Here is a 24,314-nt window from a genome sequence, read left to right on the forward strand (position 1 = left end):
TTCGGAAGAGAACTCCTTAACCCCTTTTTCTGAATTCACCACAAATATCCTAAATTTGAGTTTTAAGACTTTAGTTTCTAAATTTGTTTTTAGGAACAGTACCCCCTCCCTAGCTATAAATATGACTTATGACCGCCTAAAAGTTTTAATACTTTAATTTTGGAAACTTTTTGAAAGAAGCTTCCTAATCCCTTCCCCCTTAAGTCATCCAAAGATAGTCCAAAACAGAGCTTTTAAAATTTTAGAAACGGAAATATTTCGGGCTCGGCGGCAAAATACCCCCCCCCCTCTTTGTGGTTATTAAAGGCAGTGTAAGTTTGTGTTTGAGATTTATTATTCTATTCTAAGAGCAACTCCCCTCCTCACATCGCCAAAGACAACCCAAAGTTTTAAGACTTCAATTTCGAAAATGTTCCGAGAAAGACCCTCCCTCCCTCGAATTCCCTAACTCTTAATTCACTCAAAAAACGCCAAAATAGTTTTTCAACATTTCAGCATGGAGAAATTTTCGGGGGAGAGAGCTCCCCCAAATTTCGAGCTTCTTCCCCTAAGTTCACTACATTTGACTTAAACTTGCGGTTCCTCCCTGTTCATCACCGAAGTTTTAAGAGCTTAAGTTCTAAAATTTATTGGGAGAAAGTCTTTGAAGATTATCTAAAGCTGAGGTCTGAATGCTTCAGCTTTGAATTTTATTTGGGGAAGGGGGATCCCGAACCCCAAGATGGTCTAAAGGTTCGCATTTACGTCTCCGGTTTCAGTATTTCGCCTAAAGAGAGCCCCCTCTCCCCCCTCTTGATATTGCCAAAGACAGCCTAAAAGTTTTAAGACTTCAATTACAAATACTTTTCGGGAGAGAGGCCCAAATTCCTTTCCTATAAAGAAACTTAAGTATTTAATTTTTTAGTTTTAATTTTTAACAGTTTTCAGAGGAAAAATCCCGAACCACTCCTAGCTTCAAAAATGACTTTCAATTCAGTTTTTCGATATTTCATTATAGAGCCCTTGAGAAGCCCCTCCCCCTCTTAGATTGTCCAAAATGCAAACGTTTCAGGACCTCAGTATCGTGGGTTAATTTGCAAACTAACCCTCTTTGCAATAGCAGCATTTTTTTTGTAAACTCGTGCTGCTGTTATTTTTCTCGTTTCTTTTTTCTCCTCTCCCCCCCCCATATTCCCATTCTAGCAAGTGTTAGATTGAAAGATATTGGAATTTAGTGATTTCTCAAGTCTTAGATTATTTTATCAGAAACATGTCAAAACTGCAGGAACTGTTGCCCATCAGTGTTTCAAACCAGCTTGAAATTTCCCGATTCTTTCCAAAATTCCCATTTTCATTAAAATCTTGAAAGTCCCTGATAGTTCCCATTTTGCCTAGTATGTGAACGCCTTTGCTGAGGCGTAAACGTTTCATCCCGTCTGCAATCACCCTCAATCGGTGATTCAGATGCAACTCTAAGACAGTTTTTGCAAAAAAAAAAAAAAAAATGCAAATGAAAAAAAAAAGCCGAAAGGATGATTGAAAATACAAAGAGAAAAGGCTTAATTTTCAAATAGAGACGATAAATTCAATAAATCAGGGAGAATAGTGAGCAACTCCGCGGTCTGCAATGAAATTAGTTGGAAATAACAGAGCAACCTAAAAAAAAAGTTAAACGGCGCGAGTCTATAGCTACTCCTCCAGAAGCACACGTTGCAAATAAAACAAGTCCATGTCGGAAAATCGAGAGAATGTCGATATAAATTCGCGATTATGAAATGGTACAGTAATATTAAAGCATATTTTTCAAACACTCAATTTTTCTTTTTTGAGTAAAAACTGAAGGAAAGTCATCGAATTTCTTTCCGTCCCGACCTCCATCTTGAAAATTTTGTCCAAGACGGAAATTTGTCCTGAGACGGAAGGTCTTGCACCCATGGGCCTCAAGCTTCAGGTACCTTTGTTTGGATTTTTCCAGGAGAAAAAATTGTTTGTTTTCAGGATTTGCCATGGAAAGTCGAATTTTGAGTGGAAAATTCTCAAAACTCATGTAATTGATAGTCATGGATTTTAGGCGCAGGCTGATTGCTCCCAATAGGGCCCCCTGCATCTACAGGGGCCCAGGCTTCAGGTGCCTTTGTTTAGATTTTCCAGGAGAAAAAATTGTTTTTTATGAGGAACTGCCGTGGAAAGTCATAATTTGAGAGGAAAATGCTCAAAACTCATGGAAATTGTCAGTTAGTCACAGATTTTAGATGCGGGCTGTTTGCTCCCAATACTCATCCCTGTTTGCTCTTCAACCCTGTGGTTGAAGATGCCCTAGCTCAGGCTCCAGGTGCCTAAGTTTGAATTTTTCGGGGAGAGAAAATTAGGACATTTTTTAAAAAAGTATGTTTTTTTGCATGTACAAGGTTCAAAGTTTCAAATTATATGTTTCTTTCCTTCGTAATGCTTCATAAAACAAGCAGCATATTTTGTGCTCTATTGTAACCCAGCACTTTTTCTGAGATTGGAGAGTTCCTGCGTCTTTGTTCAAGTCATGTGGTCCCCAAGAGAGTGGGGCGCTAGAGAAGAAGTAACAATATTTGGCATCACTATGCCTCAAGTTTCACATTAAATGCAAACAAAGATAGGAGGGTTTGGTTGACCTTGGAAAATCGCCACGAAAACTTTTCTTAAAAACTTTCTTTCTGACCCTTCGGTCTTTCTTCTCTGACCCCCCCTCCCCCACCCCTGTTGAGGGTGGCACACAAAGATGATACAAGTGATTGAATCCTTGAGCAAATACAAAAATGATTTTTATTGCAACTTATGTTAAACAAAAAATAAACAACTTTTACCACACACTTAATTTTTTAATACTTATTTTATGATATTTCTTTATAATGTACTGAAGGAATAAAGATTATAATAATTAAATTCAAGTTGCATTTATATGATTATCAACATATGCAACCTTTTTTACAATTGCCTTTTTTAAATTGTTGGAAGAAATGAAAATGATTGTCAGGTTTTATTTTGCACTAAGTTTACATTTGGAGTTTTTCTTAGCTTTTATATATGATCTAAGATCTCATCATATTTCATGAGTCGAGCATTAGTAAATAACTGCATGTTGTAAAATCACTTATTTTTGCGAGCCCATTATGATCGCTAAAATTTCAGCTCACAAAACCACTAACATCTTTATTTTCGTGAAAATTATGATTTGCGAAAATTAATGCTTTTACAGTGTTACTAATTTATCTTTGAAATTATTTTCTTATCTATTAAAAGTTCTTTGTCAATCTTAATAGTCATAATTGTTGAATTTTTACAACTACTTAGAATTGGCTGAGGACTGCGTCCTTGGCCAATAATGAGCGCTGCAATTCAAATCTTAAAAATGCTCTTAACAATCCCGTTCTAAAACTTGAATTTCAGAAAATATTTGAGCAAGGGTCCCCGAACTGCCTTCCTCTAATGTACTAAAAACTAAAGTTTTTTAAACTACACTTAGAAAAATCTTAAGTGGAATAGCCCCTGAATATAAAATGTTGCTCAAGTTTTTAGGACCATAATTTTGAAACAAATTTCCAGGGAAGAGCTCCAGAACCTCTTTCTTCTAAAATTGTTTATCCCGTAAAGTTTGTCTACAATTGCATTTTTGAAAGTTCAATTTCAAAAATTGGAAGAGGGGGAGGAGGAATTGATTTCAATCTATTTTTTTTTTTTTTAAATCGATTGGAGGAAGTTCCTGAGTTTCATCCCTTACCCTAACGTCAATAAATATGGCCTAAAATCATGCTTTTAAGGTTTCAATTTCAACAACTTTACGCTGAGACACGGACACCTGCACCTCTTTGCGCCTAACATCAGCGAATAAAGTCTAAAACTGCGTTTTTAAAACTACAAGTTGATAAACTTTCACGGGGGAGAACCCCCAGACTCCTCTTTCCTTATCTTCCCTATCCGATCAGAGGTTCTCTTTCTTTTTCTTTTCTGCCAAATATCCCCCTGCTCTTCCACCTTGAAAAAGAACTTTTCTCTCGCTGTGCCACTGAAATACGCGCATTAGGAAACTGGGAAAAAGCTAGGATTTTGCAATATGCTAGTAATCGGGACTCGGATTTCACCCCCTGCACTAACTAAATAACGAAAAAATATAGAAAGCAACATTTTTCTCTATTAAGTTTTTTTTTTTTTTTTGCTAAATGCTGTTCCCCCCATTAAACGAGATTTTAACTCCCCCCTCAAAGCTTGTTGATTCAAAAATTAGAGAAAGTTATGAGTTTCTGCATTGTTAATATTAGTAAACTATATCATTTTGTCATTTTGTTCTGTCAATTAGAAGGCCTTTGGATCAGGTTGCGCCTGGGGCCTCAAAACCCCTTGATCCACTACTGCTTGAGGCATGTACTGTACCCGTTTCCACTTAAATATTATCACAAAAGACAATTTGAATTTGCAGCTATTTAACCTTCCCAATTATTTAACTCATTGAATGATTATTTATTACTTGTGTACTTTTTTTTTTATCTGTGTCTTTTTGTTTCCAAATTTTTTAATACAGTGGAAATCCATCAAAAGATTCAAAACTTCCACCACTGTTTGCAGCCTTCCTAGACATCAAGTCAAAGAAAATAGAACCTAGGCTTTCGAAAGGAAATAAAATAAACTTTCAGATGCAAAAAAACACATCTCAGATACAAATCAGCACCCAGGGAATCAAATTATGATTATCGCTTGTTTGATTCCATATTTCTCAGGGAATATGCTCAATGTTGTTTTTACAAAATTTAATGTTCTGTTTACAGCTCAAATTTTATAGCATTTTGTCTTACCTTTTTCTGTCGATTGATGTAATTTTGAGCAAACCATTCAGAATCCATAGCCTTAAAATTTGCTAAAATTTGTCCCTACAATTGAAGAAAATCAATATCATACATTACATTTATAAACAGTAATATAATAAAACAGAAAGCTCAATCTAAAACATAATATGTAAAGAGGTATATAAACGTAAATAGATAAAAGTATACTGCCGTACTAGGCGCAAAAGTCGTATATGCAGTTGAGTTCAAAATAAGAATCTGCCAATTAAAGTTTTGTGCCTCCATGTATTTGATTCAGATGCAACTTATTCCGAATTTTTTAAAAACTATTTGACAAAATATTTGACAAGTGACCATAAAACATTGTTATTTAGGGGTAATATGCGACAAAAGAAACGTCTGGTGACCATAATCCAATTTTGATACAATGTACATAGAGCGCTTAGCATGGCAGCAGTGTCATTTTCATACCACTACCAAATTTATTCAAGTTCTTGCAAAGACACTTCTTGGAACAAAAAAATGAATGGCATAAAAAGTGAATCAGCTAGCCACCTTTTACGGCTAGTCATTAAAATAATGAGTGAAATAAGTCCATTTATGACTGTACACATTGAAATATTTTCCAACTTTCAAGCAATAAAACATTTGCATGATGCAAAGGGATTAATAAAACAGACATAGGAAGCAAAGCATGTGCTTAGTATTCCCCAAGTAAGTAAGTTTCCATAAAAATTTATTTCTACTAAAAAAATTAGACCTCACATAAATTCTATTTAAGTACTAGAGATTTTTCTAAAAAGCAACTTAAATTATTTAAATCTACAAAACAAACAAAAAAAGTGGGCTCCAACCAAAAGCTCGCACAAATAAATTTTGTTTCCTGCTAATAAAAATTCTAGTATTTGAAATTGATACCAGCGCTGCGTTTGCCAGTCGAATGCTACAAGTAATTTGACAAAGTAAATAACAATTGCACAGAAAAACATCATGTTGGTCCCCATGAACTACTGGAATGAACTTAAGCAGAATCCAAAATTATCACTAGCATTTAAACAAATTCAGTGAAAATTGCCTTTTTGGTGATAGAATTATTTTGTGCACAGAACTGGTACTGCTGCCTTCAAATTGAGAAAGAAATAAAATAATACATATATATATATACAGTACAGAAAATGCAATCATTCATTATCATAAATGAGCTTGGTAAATGTGATAAATTATTTAATATTTATCAAATGTAACGGTTTATTTTTATAATCAAATCAGGACAAAAAAACAAAGAAAAAAAGATAAAAATAAAAAGTTTTTTTTTGTCTGTGAAAATCTGGCATCAGGAAAACTATAAACCCTGTGCATCAAGAGTTTTTTTAATCATAAATTTGCATTGTAATTCAAAATTTAGTTTTTTTTTTCAATAAGTTTTGAAAATTCTTTTGAAGGATAGCCATCCAATGGAAAGTAGCAACACGTGTTCAGAAAGAGCCAAGTGCCCTTGGAATTTGAAATTCTGCTATGTTTTATTTTGACTTAACCTTTCACAGAATGAGTAAATCATTTTTCATAAAAATGAAAATTAGGAAGTATTTTAACTGCCCCGCTTAATTCGGTAAAAAATAAAGGAACACATCATTTAGATGAATAAAACCGCCCGGAACTCCATAAACACAATGTTAAAGAATCCTGCTCCCATCCATGTGTAAATCAGATACCTGGCAAGAGGTAAGTAGTAAAAATCAATGGTCCTCTACTTGATAAACTTCTGGATCCGCCCTCTGTTGTGTTATATATAAATCAGAAAAAAATCCTATATTTTAACACAACAAACCTCAGAGTCACACATTTAATTTCTCAAAGGTGTTTTTTGTGGTACACCACAACTTCCTTAATCCTTCATCAAACTTCAAAAGTAGGGTATCATTTTAAAGATTTTTTCCATTGTTATTAGGGAAAAATAAACATGTCAAATTTTTGCTATTACACAAAAAATTACTATAAAAACCAGAATTTTTGAATTCCTCCCGTCAAGCGCGAATGCTTTGCATGGGTCATCTAGTTTATGATTGAACTTAAAAAAAAAAAAAAGAATAACAAAATACCAAATGATAGACCGCTAAAAGGTATAAATTAAAAAAAAAAAAAAAAAAAAATCAAGTATAGACTTACAGCAAAAGCTTCATGGAACTCAAAAACATCTATATCTTTTATGGTTAATCCTGTTTTATCCAATATCTTTGAAGTTGAATATGTTGGACTAAAATGAATATAAAATGAACATATAAAAATTAAAGCATAATAGAACATACTGTGCATGATTATTGATAGCTATTAAAATTATAAAGCTTACCCGAGTAATAGTTGATCTTTTGGATCTTGTGCTGTGTAAACATATTGCCTACAACATAAAAATAGTTGAAATGTAACCAAAAAAAAAAAGCATGAAACACTAAAGATAGCGGTTGGGGGGGGGGGGGGTCATTATTCTAAAATATTGTTTAGGCAGAAATAAATACAATTCTAAATTTTGACAATTAATTTGAAGTAAAAATATTCTATTAGTTCTATTTTACTTACACTAGACTAAAACTTACTCTAGTTATTCTATAGTTTTACATAGCATGAAATATTACACTGTAGTGTCAAACTGATGCTCTATGCTTTATGTTTAATCAAAAATAATGAGCGAATGCTTGCCATACTTTTAGTTCAACTATTGTAATTAAAAACTATTATTTATGTGAATATAAAACTTTTTAAAAACTTGACAAATATAATCCGGATAAACGAGGTCCTACTATACCAGGGGTCTGTCCAGGATTTTTCTCAAGGTCCGTTTTTTGTGAAAAATCAAATAATTTTGTAAAAAAATGAATTTTGTGAAAAGTCGAATAATTTCGCTAAATAAATAAATAAATGAAATTTTTTTTTTTTGCGAAAACGAAATTTTAGACATTAGAGATAGCACAAACTGCATCATTTAAACTTAAAGTTGAGTGTTTTCCTCTTCTATGTTGAGAATATCATTCTGGGGTGTTTTTCTAGTATTTGGAGGGGAGGGGGCGGCATCGCTCTCTCAAGTATCAATATTTATCTACCATTCTACATTAGGTTAAATTATACTAGAAATATTTCTGTACAGCATTTAAAATGATTGAAAAAAAAAATATCGGACAAAGGTTTAGCATTTAACTTTTTGACCCAAGACACTCTTCAAAAGCAGAGTTTCTTTTAAAACTTATAAATTATGTGATTTTAACAAAAATAAAAAGAGATTTTATTTGTTTACCTCTTAACAAAGCATACTAAGCATCAAAAATTCCAAAAATCGGTTTCCTATAGCGAATGCAAAGAGATTGCAATTCTCAAAGTGAAAGCATCAAAAGTATAAAAACGGCTTGTAAAAGAAATATTTTTTAAAAATTAATTTTAAAATTGCACTTTAGACTCCTATGATAAACATATCATTAATATATGTGGACACAATTGAAGCAAAAAAAAAAAAAAAAAACATCGATTCGGCATTTTAATTTTTGTCTCATAAAAAAAATGGAATTTTGCTTTAAAAACTTGAAATGAGCGTTCTAACAAAAATAAAGAGACTTTACATTTATTTGCATCCTAATAAAGCAAAGTTATCTTGAAAAAAAGAACAAAATATGATTCTCATATCAGATGTTAAAAATTGCATTTTTCAAAATGTAGATTACAAAGAAAAAAAATACCGTAAGTAAAAGCCTTTATTTAAAGTTAATCATCCTTTTTGTATTGAAAAACCAAACCCAAATAATTTTCTTCCAAAATAAGTTAAACACAGCACCGTAAAAACGCAAATATTGACAAGCTGGTACCCTATCTGAAGCAATCATATTTTTTCCCCAACCTTATTATCCCTTTGCAGTTCTAAGTTCATTTCGCTGATACATATTATTATTATTATTGTTGTTCTTTAAATCATGAGCTGGGAGAAAAGTGCTTACCAACGCCTTTTCAGAAAAGTTTACAAAACACCAAAACACCGCTGCTAATTAGCTGTGATAAAACAAACAAAATTATTTAAAACCAAACTTATTTTCTGCTGTTAATTTCTTTCCAAGAAACAAACAACAAGCATTACATTTATTTGGCAGCAGCAATTATTTATTCACACTTACAGGAGCATCACTAGAATGCCGATTTTTTTTTCTTTACAAAATTAGCGGATTCTGTATAAGCTGATCCCTTTAATTTGACTTCAAAAAAAGGCTCCAAAAATTATGGTTTTATACACGGAAAATTGCGTTATTTTGCTTCCAGACTTGCTCTTTCAATAAACAATTTGTGAAAGATCCGTTCTTGTTTATCAGAATTTTGTGAAGTGTCCGTTTTGGTTGATCGGAATTTTGTGAAAGGTCTGTTTTGGTTGATCGGATTTTTGTGAAGGGTCCGTTAACAGACCCAAATATCCTCTGGCCAGACCCCTGTATACTATCTTTTTATATGCATGTAATGAGACTTTCAACTCTTTAATTTATTTAATATATCAATTAAATATCAAAGACCTGATAGACATTGACAAAGCAGTGCAGTAGAAAGTAATATTAAAAGGATAATTAGTGAACAAAAATACTAAAAATACAGCATGATTAATTAAAAAGAGTAGCCATTTTTTTTTGTATTACTTTCATCCCTAATGTATGTGATGAGACTTTCCACACCTCAATCTATCTATATTTAATGCATAATGTTTCATTTTCTAATGACGAAAATACACTTTAACAATATGGCATGAACATCAATAATTTCTAAATTAATTTTGCCCATATGATTTAAATTAATTATATGCTTCTTTTAACACTTAAATTCGAACATTAGAAAACAAATTTTGCAAGATATGCATGACCTGAGACCTGAATATAGTCAGGGGAAGGGGGGACATGGTATAAGGTGTACTAAGACCTTCACTGCATTTTTCTACACACCAGAAAAATTCTGTATCTTTTACGTACCTTAAGTAAGCTTTCGGCTTTAAACCTAAAGAAAGTGCTTTTTCTTCTGTCATGAGCAAACATGCTGTAGCACCATCTGTCTGTAAAATCCAAATTAATTTTTTTAAAAATTTGATATTGAGAACAATATTTATTACAATACAAGAAAACAAAATTAATACCAGAAAGGATGCATTTGCAGCAGTTACTGTTCCATGGGGACGAATAAAAGCTGGCTTCAGTTTAGCCATTTGATCCAGTGAAGATACTCTGACTCCATTATCTCTATCTATAGGTTTATCTTTGCCTGGAAAATTATTTATGATCAATAAAAATTAATTAAAAGTAACACTACTATTACACAAAATGATTCTCTTCAAAAACACAGTACAGTAAATGCTCATCTATCTGGTATTCAACTGACACGCTCAAGTATTCCAAATTTCTACCGATATTCCTTGCACATGTTGTCATTCACTCCCCTTTCCCTTCTAAAGGAAAACTAATAAATATAAAGATTTGGTTTTCCTTTGCAAGTTTACAGTGGCATTCTCTGCACGGGTATTACCCGTGGCAGTAACTTGTGGTGTCACCCTTATGCCTAACCCAAAACTTTTAATGTTTAATGTAAACATGAAGTTCACAAAATTTTCAGAAACAAACCTTCCTTTATGTGGTGTAACAAAAGTTCACAATGAAATACAAAGTATGAATGCATTTTATGTAAAACTTGGCTTATATGAAACTGCCCCCTGCCTGCAATCTTGTGCTCCATCGTCTCTTCAGACATAAGGTGTCTAGCAGAATTGAAGTGGCTCCAGAGGGCGTGAGGGCTTGAAAGTTATTATTGGAACGAATGTCAAAAATAGAGGGCCAAATAAAGAGGTGCTCCCCAATCATAGGAGAAGTGTTACAAAAGATGGGAATTTTGGGGTGCAATGTAAGAGGCTTCCTCATTAGTGCACCCTGGGTTATGCTAAATCTGCTACAGCCTTCGTCACTATTCTTGCTGTCCTGTACTTTGAAGGCTACATGAAAATTCAGTGAAATTTGATAACTTAAATATACTTAAAGATTTATTTTTGAACATTTTTACAAATTGAAGTTTAGATATTTTTCCTAAACTCTTAAATCCACCTTGAGTGATCCTCCCCTCCACTTCAGTAGTAGTGCATGTTGATCTCTAAGAAATGGAGATGAATTTAAAATGAAGGAAGAAATGACAAAAAGGTAATACTATGTCAAGTGAGCTATTTATAAACCTAATTACTAATTAAATGGATCTCTAGAATTTGGAGCAAAAAACCATTTATGTAAGGGTGAACTGGCTCTTGTCTTTAAAGACAAGCACTAAAACCTGTTGTTTTCAGAACTTATATACAGGCCTTGGTGTTTTCGAGCGGCATGCATCGGCTATAATAACATAAGTTGTTTATTGTTTACGAGAAATTTCCACAAAAAACATTTCCAGGTATTTTCATTTCTTGATTGAAAGCATTTCAGGGTAGCAATAAAAAAAATTGATCCTTTCTAAATACCTTATAAGCATTGTGATGACCACAGTTTCACAATAAACACTATTATGAGATCCAAAGCCATTAAGACATGCTGTAAGTTACTTTAAACTAGTATGCTGTGGTCATCACGAAACTTTCTTCTATATCTTTCTTATAATTCTGATCCCCCCCCCCTCCCCTGCTTGACGTGGGAGCAATATTCCTAACAAAAACAAAATTACACATGCAAAAACTTGATGACCATCCCAATGTCTGAATTATCACAAAAGCTTGTTGAAGTTATTTTAAAAGCCTTGCTTGAATTAATTACAAATATCTTATTTGTTAACAAACATAAGATGGCAACAGTTAAAAATTTTAAATCATTGAGATACTATTTTCGATCATTTCCATACAATTAAAATCACGAGAACTACGCAGATGACAGTCTATTACGATTTATCTTTCTTTTTGTTGCATTAATAAAGCTATTTTTATTCGGAAAAAAATAAAAATAAAATCAACACCTCTTGGAGCGATTGGCCCCAAAATTGAACCAACGCCTGTTTACATATGGATTCACATTTATTCCGAATTTCATCCAGAACGCAGCATTACTTCTTGAGATATCGCGCTGAAAATGGGAAAAAAAGAAAGTTTGATTGTGCCACCCCCTTTCCAGCTGTTGACACCAAAATAGAATCAGCTCTTATACCCTCTAAGAGCCACTTGTCCATAAATTTTTGTTCGATTCCGTTCATTATTTCTTGAGATACAGCAGTCACAATTGACGACCAAAAACGTTCTATAGTTCAACCCGGTTTGAGCTATTGACACCAAAATTGAATCGGCACCTGTTCCTGTTAGGGGGAAACATATGGACCAAATTTTGTTTGATTCTGCCAGTTACTTTCTGGGTAGTGGAGGCAAACTTACCGAGATTTTCCACATCCTCCCCACCTGAACTTCATGAAGTTCACTAGCTGCAGGAATACAAAATACAACAATATCTTAAATGAAATATTAATATATTAAAGTAAAAAAATGACAAATTTTAAATGCTAAAGTCAATCATGAGGCTCATTTACTGCTTCGAGAGGATAAACTAAGTCTATTGGTCTGCGAAACAGTCCATTTTCAGTTTTTACAGTACATGCCCGAACATGTCCGTCACGACCTTCAAACAGTTCCTTTACAGTACCTAGTGTCCACAAAAGTTTGTTCTTAGTGGTTCCTTTTAACAATACCACATCATCTACTTTCAGTCCTGTACCTGTGCGAGAGTTTTTAAAATTGTGAGCAGTTCTTAAGTTCATCAGGTATTGTGATTTCCATCTTGTCCACAGGTTTCTTAGCAATTTCGCTTGGTATAATTTACGCTTCTTTAAATTAGTACTAGAAGACGATTCAGTGACAAGATCCAAGAAATGTATCGGATATGTATTAGCTTCCTTTTCAAAATGTAGAAAATGCGATGGAGTGAGATGCTGAGGTTCCTCAAAGTCGTTGTAGGTGTATGTCAAGGGTCGAGAGTTCATCACAAGCTCGATTTCTGCAAGAAGAGTCAGCAATTCTTCAAATTTCAGAAGGGCCTTGCCCAACGTTTTCCGGAGGGAGTCCTTAACTGTCTTGATAAGCCGTTCATAAAACCCTCCCCACCATGCCGCTCTCTCCACTATATATTTCCAAGTGATTCCTTTGTGTTAGATTTTTAATTTAAACTTTCACAAAAGTGAAAGAATCACTTAATTTGAAAAAAAAAAAAAAAAAAAAAAACATTAAAAATACGTTTTTGCATCATGCAGAATCAATCCTTTTTCAATGCAAACATTGCATCACGTTGTGACGTCATTCGTGTGATCGGTCGCGATAACTCAGTCAAATGAATGAACTTTTGGGTGAACCGAGTCACCAGTTCATTGTATCAAATAACCGCGAGAGTTGTTTTTTTTTAGATTGAGTTACTTTTTGATTGGCAACATATCTTTAACTTTCTTGCATTGGCAACACATCTTGTGTTTTGCATATTCTTAATTTGAAAGCCATGTGAAGACTTTAAATACTTTGAGTGATCTTTTTCGCTCTCTCTCTCACCTCTCATAGCCGTCATAAGTTGAATGTAGTTATTTGCCGTAATTTCGTGATGTCTGCCAGGGCTCTTTATCCTGGCAGATCGTAATACAACGTGATGTCAATTTTAAAGTTATAAAACGCCTTTAGGTCTATTTAGTGTGTTATGGAAATGCCTTATATTCTATGGAACCAGCATGTTTGTAAATTGAATGTTTCGTTGTATCATAGCGACTGATATATACACTGCTCAAAACAATTAGGGGAGCACATGGTTTTAACAGAATTGCGCAAAGATGTCTACCAATAAGTAACATAAAATGAATCCTCCATAAATTACAGCCTGCCAATAAACGGAAGAAGAAAACTTTATATGCAAATCAAAGTTCATGACGTCACAAACCAGAAAAAGAAGATAAGGCCAGAAATCGGGATGTTGCAGACACGTCTGTTTTATTGCCGTAACTGTGAGATCTGATTGCGCAGTCTTTCTGTTTTTGAGACAAGCTTAAGAGAATGTCTGAACAATGTGATTTACCTGAATCCATGGCATGGCGTGTCATAGGCCGACTGGAATCAGGCCAAACACAACGGAGTGTCGCGGACGCTGTTGGAGTCGCCAGAAGTGTTGTTGCAAGACTGTGGAATCGATTCCAAGAAACAGGAAATGTCAGACGTCGACCAGGGCAAGGTCGGCCACGCGCCACTACAGCAACTGATGACCGGTATATACGGTTAACAGCCCGTCGAAACAGAACAGAGAATGCTACTCAGCTGCAAAGACAGTCGTTCTTGGCAACAGGACGAAGGGTGTCCAGCCAAACAGTACGTAATAGGCTTCATGGGGGAGGGCTCTATGCACGTAGGCCAATGGTCTGCATTCCGTTGACCCCACGCCACCGTGCGGCCCGAAGAAGATGGGCTGCTGAACATCGATATTGGCAGCAACATGATTGGAGCCAAGTGCTGTTTACAGACGAGTCCCGATTCAGTCTGGAGTGTGACACTCGACGCGTTCTGGTATGGCGGGAGAGGGGCACCCGAAATAACCCCGCATTCGCTCGTGAAAGGTCACAATACAGACGAGCTGGTTGGATGGTATGGGGTGGAATCAGCATAGGCAGACGTACGGACCTGCATATCATTCGGAATGGCACTTTGACGGGCCGCAGGTATGCAGACGAGATACTGCGATCTCATGTCATCCCTTACGCTGGAGCCATTGGCGATTCCTTTATTTTCCAGGATGATAATGCCAGACCACATAGAGCTCGTCTGGTGGAGAACATGCTTGAAGCTGAAACAATACAACGTATGGAATGGCCAGCGTGCTCTCCTGACCTGAATAGAATTGAGCATGTTTGGGACATGCTCGGACGACGCATTGCTGTGCGGCCAAGGCCGCCTGTGACTGTCCCAGACTTGGAGATTGCACTTCTTGAGGAATGGAACAATATTCCCCAAAGTCTGATCGATAACCTCATCGCATCCATGGCAAACAGGTGTGCAGCAGTCTTAGCTGTTCGAGGAGACCACACGGCCTATTAAAACTCATGCATCATGTCAATTCAGAGCCTTTTTTTTATCGTTTACATGCAACCAAATTGTTGCCCTAAATCATCTTTTCATGTTTTTCCCATATTTTCGAATAATTAAAGCTTAATTTCACATTGTTTTATTTTTTTTCTCTGTATTACACATGGATACGCGTGTACTACCCATTTTATGCCAATACGCGGCTGTATCGCACGGTTTTCTTGATTTTTTTGCTTGCTCCCCTAATTGTTTTGAGCAGTGTATATTTATTTTTCAAAATGTTTTTTAAATATCAATGAAGATGTTGTTCAACAACTTAAGAAATCTTTTGAAGATAATAAATACAGATTTTCCTTGAGGAAAAATGCTCCATGTGTTTTTCATTTTCTTCAACTTCAGGCTGTGGACATGTTTTGCAGGTTCACTTCTACTAGCGGTGTAGTCAGTCTAATTTCACTACACTTAATGCCCACAAGTGGTTATGGGCCCAGGTCACCTGGACTTAGCAATTCCCGGCCATAACCTGAAGAACTTGGAGAATTTAAATTTTTATGCTCTGAAGAATTTTTGAACATCGTGAATTTTTGAAAGTATGGAAGTCCCTACAATACCTTTACTAAATGCCAATAATTGGAATACCTGGATGAGAAACATACAAGTTATCCTGCGTCATTCGGGCAGCTGGGAATTCATCGAAGCTGACGAAAAAGATGAAAAAGAAAAGACACTTGAAGAAGAAAAATTGACGTTCCGAGATAAAGCGGAAATGAATCTTAGAAGAACTCGAGCTTATACTACCATTTATCAGTTCCTGTCAGAAGAATTCAAACCTCTCATCGAATGCACTACTGAAGGAAAGATAGCTTGGGAAATCCTGTGCAAGTATTTTGAACCCGACACTCGTGCCAGATTGATATCCCTGTTGGATAAATTTTTTCAAGTCAAGTTTCAAGAAGGCGAAACTGTTGGTCTTTTCATCTGCCGAGTGAAAGCAGCTGCGTCACAGTTAAAAGAAGTTGGCCATGCGATGTTCGACCTTTACATAGGTTTCCAGTATATCCGGAGCTTACCCCCTGAATTCGCATCCATAGTACAGCAAATCTACCGATGGTCTGACGTGGACTTTACTCCATTAAAAATAGAACAAGAACTGTTGCTCGAAGCAAATAGGATTTCTGAAATGAACATTCCACTACAGACACTTGCTGTGTATGTGACCGTTCCCAATTTGCTACCTGCTGGTAAGATCCATCCTTGTAAAAGTAGTTGTAAACCTGTGTCAAATTTTAGTAAAAATAGATTTATAGGGAAATGTAATTTTTGTGGGATTTTTGGGCATAAAAAGGTTGATTGTTTTAAATTTAAGGCAAAGTTAAATTCTAAAAATTTATCTTAAGGGTCTTCTAATTCTCAACATAATGTGAGTGAAATTAATGAGTCAGAAGCTTTGAATATTACTTCATCTGATTCAGATATAACGTGGATTGCCGATTCTGGAGCTACGTCACATGTCACTAAAAATCTTTTCTCTGATTTTAGGCCGGTTAATAACTTAAAAATGTCTATGGCTGTTGACGGTAAACAAAGCAATATTTTAGGGGTTGGTACAATTCAATTGTTGGCCAAAAATTAATGGTAGACATAGGAAAATTATCTTGAAAGATGTTTTGTACAATCCTGAAATCCGTCGTAATTTATTGTCATTATCTGAATTGGAACAGGAAGGTAACAAATTTGTTGATCATAATACCATTCTTAAAGTTTATGATAAAAATTGGAATCAATTATTTTATGCAAAGGGTAGAAATGACATAAATTTATATTTCTTTAAGTCTAATAGATATTTGTATTTGAAAAATAGTGAACATTGTGATAATTCTGAGCCTGTTTGTAACATTTCTGAAAAAATTGGTAAAATTTCACCTGAAGATTTATGGCACAAGAGATATTGTCACATTAATTATGAATATATTTCTAGAATTAGCAAAAACAATAGTGTTAGAGGTCTTCCTGAATTGAATAAAAATGTTAACTATTGTGAAATTTGTAAATGTACTAAAGCTAGGAGTATTTCTTTTAAATCGATTGGGGCCGTGAGATCTTCTAAACCCTTAGAGCTTATACACATGGATGTAGGTGAAGTCCCAAATTTAACTTTAAGGTGAGAGAAATATTATTTATCCATTATGGACGATTTTTCAAAACGCGTTGCTGTATACCCTATGAAATTGAAGTCGGATGTTTTCAATATTTTTGTAAGATTTTTAAATCGTAATGAAAGGCTTTTAGGGAGGAAAATTAAATCAATTCGTACAGATGGGGGGAAAGAATTTTGCAATCAAAATTTTGGAATTTTCTTGAATAACCGTGGCATTAGGCATGAGAAAACTAATCCCTACACACCGATGATGAATGGCATAATTGAACGGTATAACCAGACATTAATGGGGGGAGTTAGAGCACTTTTAAAAGAGAGTAACTTACCTTCGAAATTCTGGGGGGAAGCTGCATTTTGTTTTTCTTATGTTTGGAATAGGTCGTGTCATGGGAGCAATCATACCCCGTTTGAACTGTTTTTCAATAAAAAGCCTAACGTGAAACATCTCAGAACTTTTGGCTGTTTAACTTTTGTAAATGTTCCAAGCCAGAAAAAAAAGAAATTGGACGATAAATCTAAACCAGGAATTTTGTTAGGTTACGCTCAAAATACTAGAGGTTATCGTGTCTGGCTGGAAGACGAACAAAGAATCATAGAAATATGTAATATCAGTTTTGATGAGGGAACTAAAGGGGCAGATGTTGTACTAGGTTCTGGATCAAGTAGTCCAAGGGTTATCAATCATTACCTGACAATTTTGATGAATATCCTGTAACTTCAAATCAGGGAGTGGATGAGCTTTCTAGTGATAGTCCTAGTGAAGAATTAAAACCTTGTTCTGAAATTAATTGGTTGCGTCAAGCTGTTCCTAGACCATCAGGTGATAGAACTGATATTTACTATAGGATTAAAGGTTTCAATATTCGCTTGCGTTCTTTAAATGAAGTAATTAAATATTGTAATGATAACAAAATTGAATTTGATGAATCATATTTTGACTTTTCGGGCAAAAATTTAAAAGAGGGAAAGGTCATAGAAATTTTAGAAGGAAATCTTGCTGAAATTAAACTTCCATTAAATTTTAAAGAAGCCATTAATTCTAGGGAATCTAAACATTGGGTTAATGCGATGGATCAGGAAATACAAACCATATATAATCGCGGTGTATGGGAGTTAGTGGATCCACCTGAACATAGTAAAATTTTGGGAAATCGGTGAGTATATACTGTAAAAGAAGATTAGCAAGGGAATATTGTGAAATACCGTGCTCGGTTATGTGCCCAAGGTTATCTTCAGGAAGCTGGAGAATATTTTCAAGAAGTTTTTAGCCCAGTCATTGACTTTTCTATAATCAGATTGTTTTTCTGTATTTTTGTACAGTAGAACCTCTCTTATCCGAACCTCTATTAACCGAAACTCTCCGTTAACCGAAGTTGGTTTCAATTCCCTTTTTTTTTCCCTATTATTATCTAAAATTTTCTCTAAACGAACATCCATTTTTAAATTTTTTCTCCCCACATTTCTTTTGCATGTCAGCCGTTTTTTCCAAACTACGAGTGCAGATAAATAGTTTGGAATTCCTTCTCACTAGCTCAATTCTTGGAATAAGTATACTCTCCCCTACTTTCAAGCGTTCCTGTTTTAAACAAAAACACATGTCATTTCGAAATTTGGAAGGTCATACTGCCGAGGCCCAGAACAATCAAATGTTATTGCACCGTCTGATTGTAAGCAAGTGCAAAGAATCACCTCTTTTGTAATCTCAAGAGCAGAGAAGTTTTCTTCGCAGCAGAATTTGAAAAGGGGGAGGTAACTCTGTGTCACTTATCCTTTGTGAACCTATTCCAGGAAAAGGGAAAAGAAGGAAAATCTGTTTGCTGTTCTCTGTCGCGTTGGGCTGGGCAGCTGGCCAGAATTCGAAATTTCCCGGAAATTTCGTGCTAATCTGTGGGTTCTCTTTTTCTGATCCTACATTTTCGATCAGAATTTTCTTGAGTGCTATCAGTGAAGTTGGTAGTTTTGACCTGCCGGGGGATCTGATAGAACTAACGCATTGTTTTTCTTATTTTTGAAACTCATGTTTTCTTCTTTATGATGGCTTCCATTAAGAGAAAAAGAATCGTATTAACCATACAGGAAAAATATGATGTTGTAACGAGACTAGAATCTGGTGAAGCTGTTACAAAACTTGCGAAAGAGTTTCACGTTGGTGTGTCAACCGTGAGCGAAATGAAAAGAAATTCGGAAAAAATTAAAAAGTGTTTTGCTGAGTTTGATATCACGAAAGGTGCCAAATTCCGAAAAACAATGAAATTAGCCGATCATACAGATTTAGATGCAACTTTGTACAAAGTTGTACAACTTTGTACAACTTTGTACAACTTTGTACAATTGTTTGTGCAGAAAAGATGTGAAGGAATACCCCTATCTGGACCAATGATTCAAGAAAAAGCTTTGATTCTCAACTCGAAGCTTGGTGGTTCTGATGACTTCAAAGCCAGTAGTGGCTGATTAGAGAAATTCAAAATTCGCCTTGGTATAAGGCAACTCAATATCGAGGGGGAAAAATTGTCTGGAAATGTCGCAGCAGTTGATTCATTTGTTGCAAAGATTGAAGATTTGATAAGAGATGAGAATTTATCCCCAGATCAAATTTACAACTGCAATGAAACTGGACTGTATTGGAAGGCCCTTCCTGAAAAAACTTTAGCTGCGGTAAATGAAACTTCTGCTCCCGGAAGGAAACAAATGAAAGATAGGGTCACTGTTTTAGCCTGCTCCAACGCATCGGGTTCCCACAAGCTTGAACTAGCTGTTGTTGGGAAAAGTAAGAATCCGAGATGTTTTAAGAATGTAAACAGATCTGCTCTTCCTGTACACTATTTAAATAAAAAAAATGCTTGGATGGATTCCAATTTGTTTTCCAAGTGGTTTTTTGATATTTTCGTGCCTGTAGTGAAATCTTGGCAAGCAAAAAAAACCTTTGAATGGAGCGCTTTTGTTATTTGACAACTGTCCAGCTCATCCGGAACATAACTCTTTAAAATCTGGTAACATCCGGTGTTTATTTTTGCCCCCCAATACAACATCTCTGCTGCAGCCTATGGATCAGGGAGTCTTAGAATCTTTAAAACGACGTTACCGAAAGCAGTTTATCAGAAAATTACTTTTTGAAGGAGATTCTGAATCTGGTGCAGTTTCAATAATTGAGTTTTGGAAAACTATCAACATCAAAGACTGCATTTATATGATCAGTGACGCGTGGGAATCTTTGCCGCAATCGACACTAAGACAAAGTTGGAGAAAACTTTTGCCGAATTTTTCAAGTGGCACAGATGAAAATGCTACTGACATTGCGAAAGATATTGTTCAGGGTGGCGACAGGAACTGTGAAAAAAAGTTCCCTGACTTTTCCCTGATTTCCCTGATTAAGTTCTCCAAATTTCCCTGATTTACGTTGCTAATGATAATGGTTTTCTTTCTTTACTCTACTTGAAATCCATTGTATGTTTGTATAAAATACAGTATTTTAAACGTTTTAAGTTGTGTAAAGTTGTTGAACTAAAGATATATTTTTAAAAAATGCTACTTTTTTAATAAAATGGTTAAAAACACATATCAAGTCAATTTTTTTGGGAAAAAAACCCTACAAAACAGTATATTAATTTTTTCTACATAGAAAGATTATAGAAAATTAAAAAAAAAAATACTTTACTTCCAGAAACCACTTAGCATAAGAATTTTAAAAAACTATTAAAATTACTTTTAAAAACATATGTGTACTTCTGATAGAACTAAAAAGTAATTGAAATTATTTTGAACTAAGTTTTCAAACAGTATAATAATTGTTGCAAGAATAACAAGTAATAGTGAAAGAATAGAAGTAATGTAGTTATTCTTATATAACTAATTGACATATTTATGCAAAACAGATGAAACTATTTGACATCCATTCATAGGGAGCTTTTCTCTAATCAAGAACATAGGTTTTAATGAATGAATACAGCATTTTAGCAATAAAAAAGTAAAGATATTTACTTAAGTACACAAGTTAACTCTATTTCAAATGATTTCAGTACGTAACGAAAAAAAATCTTAGATTGCTTTTGTAACAAACAACTTTGAAATGCAAGAAAAAAAAAGAAGAAGAAAAAAGCAATTAGTTAATTTCAAAATATATAAAAGAAGAATACAACTTGGTTATAAAATTAAAGAATCACTTCAGTCTGAAGAAAAGAAAACCTTTATAATCTGCGGCGACAACAAATAGTATAACGGCAAAAAACAAAGTTTTTTTAATTGAAAGTTCAATTTTAGCAATTAAATTAAAAACACGAAGAAGTAATAACTTTTAAGCTTTTATAGTATTAATTCAAAAACCAAAGATTTCTTCTTGAAATCGTGATTACAGTACTTAATTACTTCGAGACAATGGAATAAAGGCAAAGGAGCTAAGGCATTAATGAAGGTTTCTTTTTAGCCTGTATGGTTGTTTATTTTACGTAGCATTGAAAGCGTAAAAGGAAATTTCAAGCTAGGTAAAATAAACAACCTAACAGACACAGACGCAATCTTAGGAAGTCATCCTGTGGTTAATAAGTAAGATTCAGTACTTTGACGTTGAGGAAAAAAGATGCACAAATATGCGGCTGTGTATAATCGCACCTCATTATTTTTACTTTTTGTTTGAACAGATAATTGGCGGAAAATGCATAGGGAGTTAGAGTACTAAATTTTGTAAAGCAAAAAAGAATTTTTTTCTTCATGAAATAAATTTTCCCTGATTTTTTGCTATTTTTTCAAAATTCCCTGATATTTCCCTGACTTTTCCCTGATTCATAAAGTTCCCAGACTTTTCCCTGATCTGTCGCCACCCTGTTGTTACTGAGTTTTCAAGCGTTTTCAGCACAATGAAAGGCTTTGAAAATTGTGGTGATAGAGAAATTACAGATTGGTGGAATTGTGACATGGAAGATGCAGGCTTCCAGTTGCTCAATGATGAGGACTTAATAGCAGAAGTCCGGAATTCTCCAAAAAAAGATGATGATGATGAAGATGAGAATGATTCTGGAACAAATAAGATAAGTAACAATGATGCATTTGAGAGTTTTGCAAAAGGTCTTGCTTGGTTGGAACAACAGGAACAGTGTGATTCCTCTGAACTCATGATTTTAAGAAAACTTCGGGATAGAGCTGCACGGCAAAGGACGGCGAAATTGCACCAGATGAAACTTCCATTTAAACCATTGTAAATTTTGTTCCAGAAATAAATTAATTTTCATTTATAATTTTAATTTCTTTAACAGTAAAAATAGCCATAACAGTTGAATGACGACTCTACATATTAAACTAGATGATTATAGATGAATTCTCGATTATCCGAAGTAGGTTCGGTCCCAATTGCTTCGGATAATCAAGGTTCTACTGTATGTCTTTTTAAGTGGTGTCATCTGCATGTAGACATAAATAATGCTTATTTGTATGCTGATTTGGATACTAATGTATATATGAAACAACCTAGTGGATATGTACTAGAGTCTGGTAAAGTTTGTTTGTTAAAGAAAGCTTTGTACGGTTTACACCAAAGTGGTAGGATGTGGTACTATCAACTCATGAAACACTTTTGAAATTGAACTTTACTAGTTTAGATTGGTGTAATTGTTGTTACATATATAAAAATAAGGTGGTTATTCTTTTTTATGTTGATGATATCATACTTTTTGGCAAACTAAAATCTGATTTGAATGAAATTGTAAATTTTTTAAGAAATCATTTTGAATTAAAAATTTTGGGTGAAATAAGAAAACTTCTGGGAGTTGAATTTGAAAACATTAATGGCAATTGGTATATTCATCAGACAATGTATATTAATAAAATTGTCGAGTTGTATTCTAGTTATAATATTCCAATTAGAAATGTTCCTATTTCGGTTGGGGTAGTTTATTCAAAAATTGAGTTGCCTACTAGTAAGTTAGAAATAGATAAATGTAATTCTTACCATATCGAAATTTAATTGGCTGTTTATCCTTTTTGGCTAGTAGAACTCGCTCCGACATAACATGTGCTTTGAATATATTTTCTCAATTTCAATCTAATTATGGTGAAAAACATTGGCATGGTTTACTTCGTCTTCTTGGTTATGTTTTGTATACGAAAAATCTTAAGTTGAAGTTAGCAAATATTTCAAATTTAAATATTAAATGTTATTCTGATTCAGATTGGACAGCTAGTAGAGATGATAGGGTTTCAATGGGAGGTTACATCATTTTGCTAGATAATACACCTATCATGTGGAAAACATTTAAGCATAAATGTATTGCTCTTTCCACCATGGAAGCCGAATATGTCACTTTAACAGAGGCTGCTAAAGAATTTGTCTGGATCATGAGAATTTTAAAAAATGAAAATTTGAATTTAGTTTTGAAAAATTGTGAAATATTTTGTGACAACATTGCTGCAATAGATTTTTCCAAAAGTCCTATACAAAATCAAAGAAGTAAACATATTGATATCAAGTATCATTTTTTGAGAAATTTAGTAAATGAAAAATTGTTTAAATTAATGTATGTGAGTTCTAAATTAAATTTAGCTGATGCTTTGACAAAACCTTATACCAAGTATCAACTTGGACATTTTTGTGACATTATTTTTGGGGGAAAATATATGAACTAAATTTGAACTTTTTGGGTGTGTAAAATTTTTTGTGAAATTCAATGGTGACTTTGTCAATTTGAATTTATTGTGAATTTTTCTGATTGTTGTGCATGTTGCAAAAATGGGGCCGCTTGTTAGATTTTTAATTTAAATTTTCACAAAAAGTGAAAGAATCACTTAATTTGAAAAAAAAAAAAATCATTAAAAATACGTTTTTGCATCATGCAGAATCAATCCTTTTTCAATGTAAACATTGCATCACGTTGTGACGTCATTCGTGCAATTGGTCGCGATAACTCAGTCAAATGAATGAACTTTTGGGTGAACCGAATCACCAGTTCATTGTATCTTATAACCATGAAAGTTGTTTTTTTTAGATTGAGTTACTTTTTGATTGGCAACATATCTTTAACTTTCTTGCATTAGCAACACATCTTGTGTTTTGCATATTCTTAATTTGAAAGCCATGTGAAGACTTTAAATACTTTGAGCGATCTTTTTCGCTCTCTCTCTCACCTCTCATAGCTGTCATGAGTTGAATGTAGTTATTTGCCTTAATTTCGTGATGTCTGCCAGTGCTCTTTACTCCTGGCAGATCGTAATACAACGTGATGTCAATTTTAAAGTTATAAAACGCCTTTAGGCCTATTAAGTGTGTTACGGAAATGCCTTATATTCTATGGAACTAGCATGTTTGTAAATTGAA

The 24,314-nt window shown here is 34.2% G+C and overlaps 1 protein-coding gene across 1 annotated transcript in view; it reads right to left on the reverse strand.

Moving 5' to 3' along the window:
- LOC129221597 (trifunctional enzyme subunit beta, mitochondrial-like) overlaps positions 1-24,314 on the reverse strand; it is a gene marked incomplete at its 5' end in the record, with an annotated part of 66,144 nt that overhangs the window by 16,491 nt on the left and 25,339 nt on the right. Inside the window, 5 exon segments of the mRNA XM_054856116.1 lie at positions 4,800-4,874; positions 6,957-7,044; positions 7,138-7,185; positions 9,776-9,855; positions 9,937-10,061. Coding sequence (XP_054712091.1) covers positions 4,800-4,874; positions 6,957-7,044; positions 7,138-7,185; positions 9,776-9,855; positions 9,937-10,061 — 416 coding nt within the window.

Source organism: Uloborus diversus, chromosome 4 (assembly GCF_026930045.1).
Source record: "Uloborus diversus isolate 005 chromosome 4, Udiv.v.3.1, whole genome shotgun sequence".
Lineage (NCBI taxonomy): Eukaryota > Metazoa > Arthropoda > Arachnida > Araneae > Uloboridae > Uloborus > Uloborus diversus.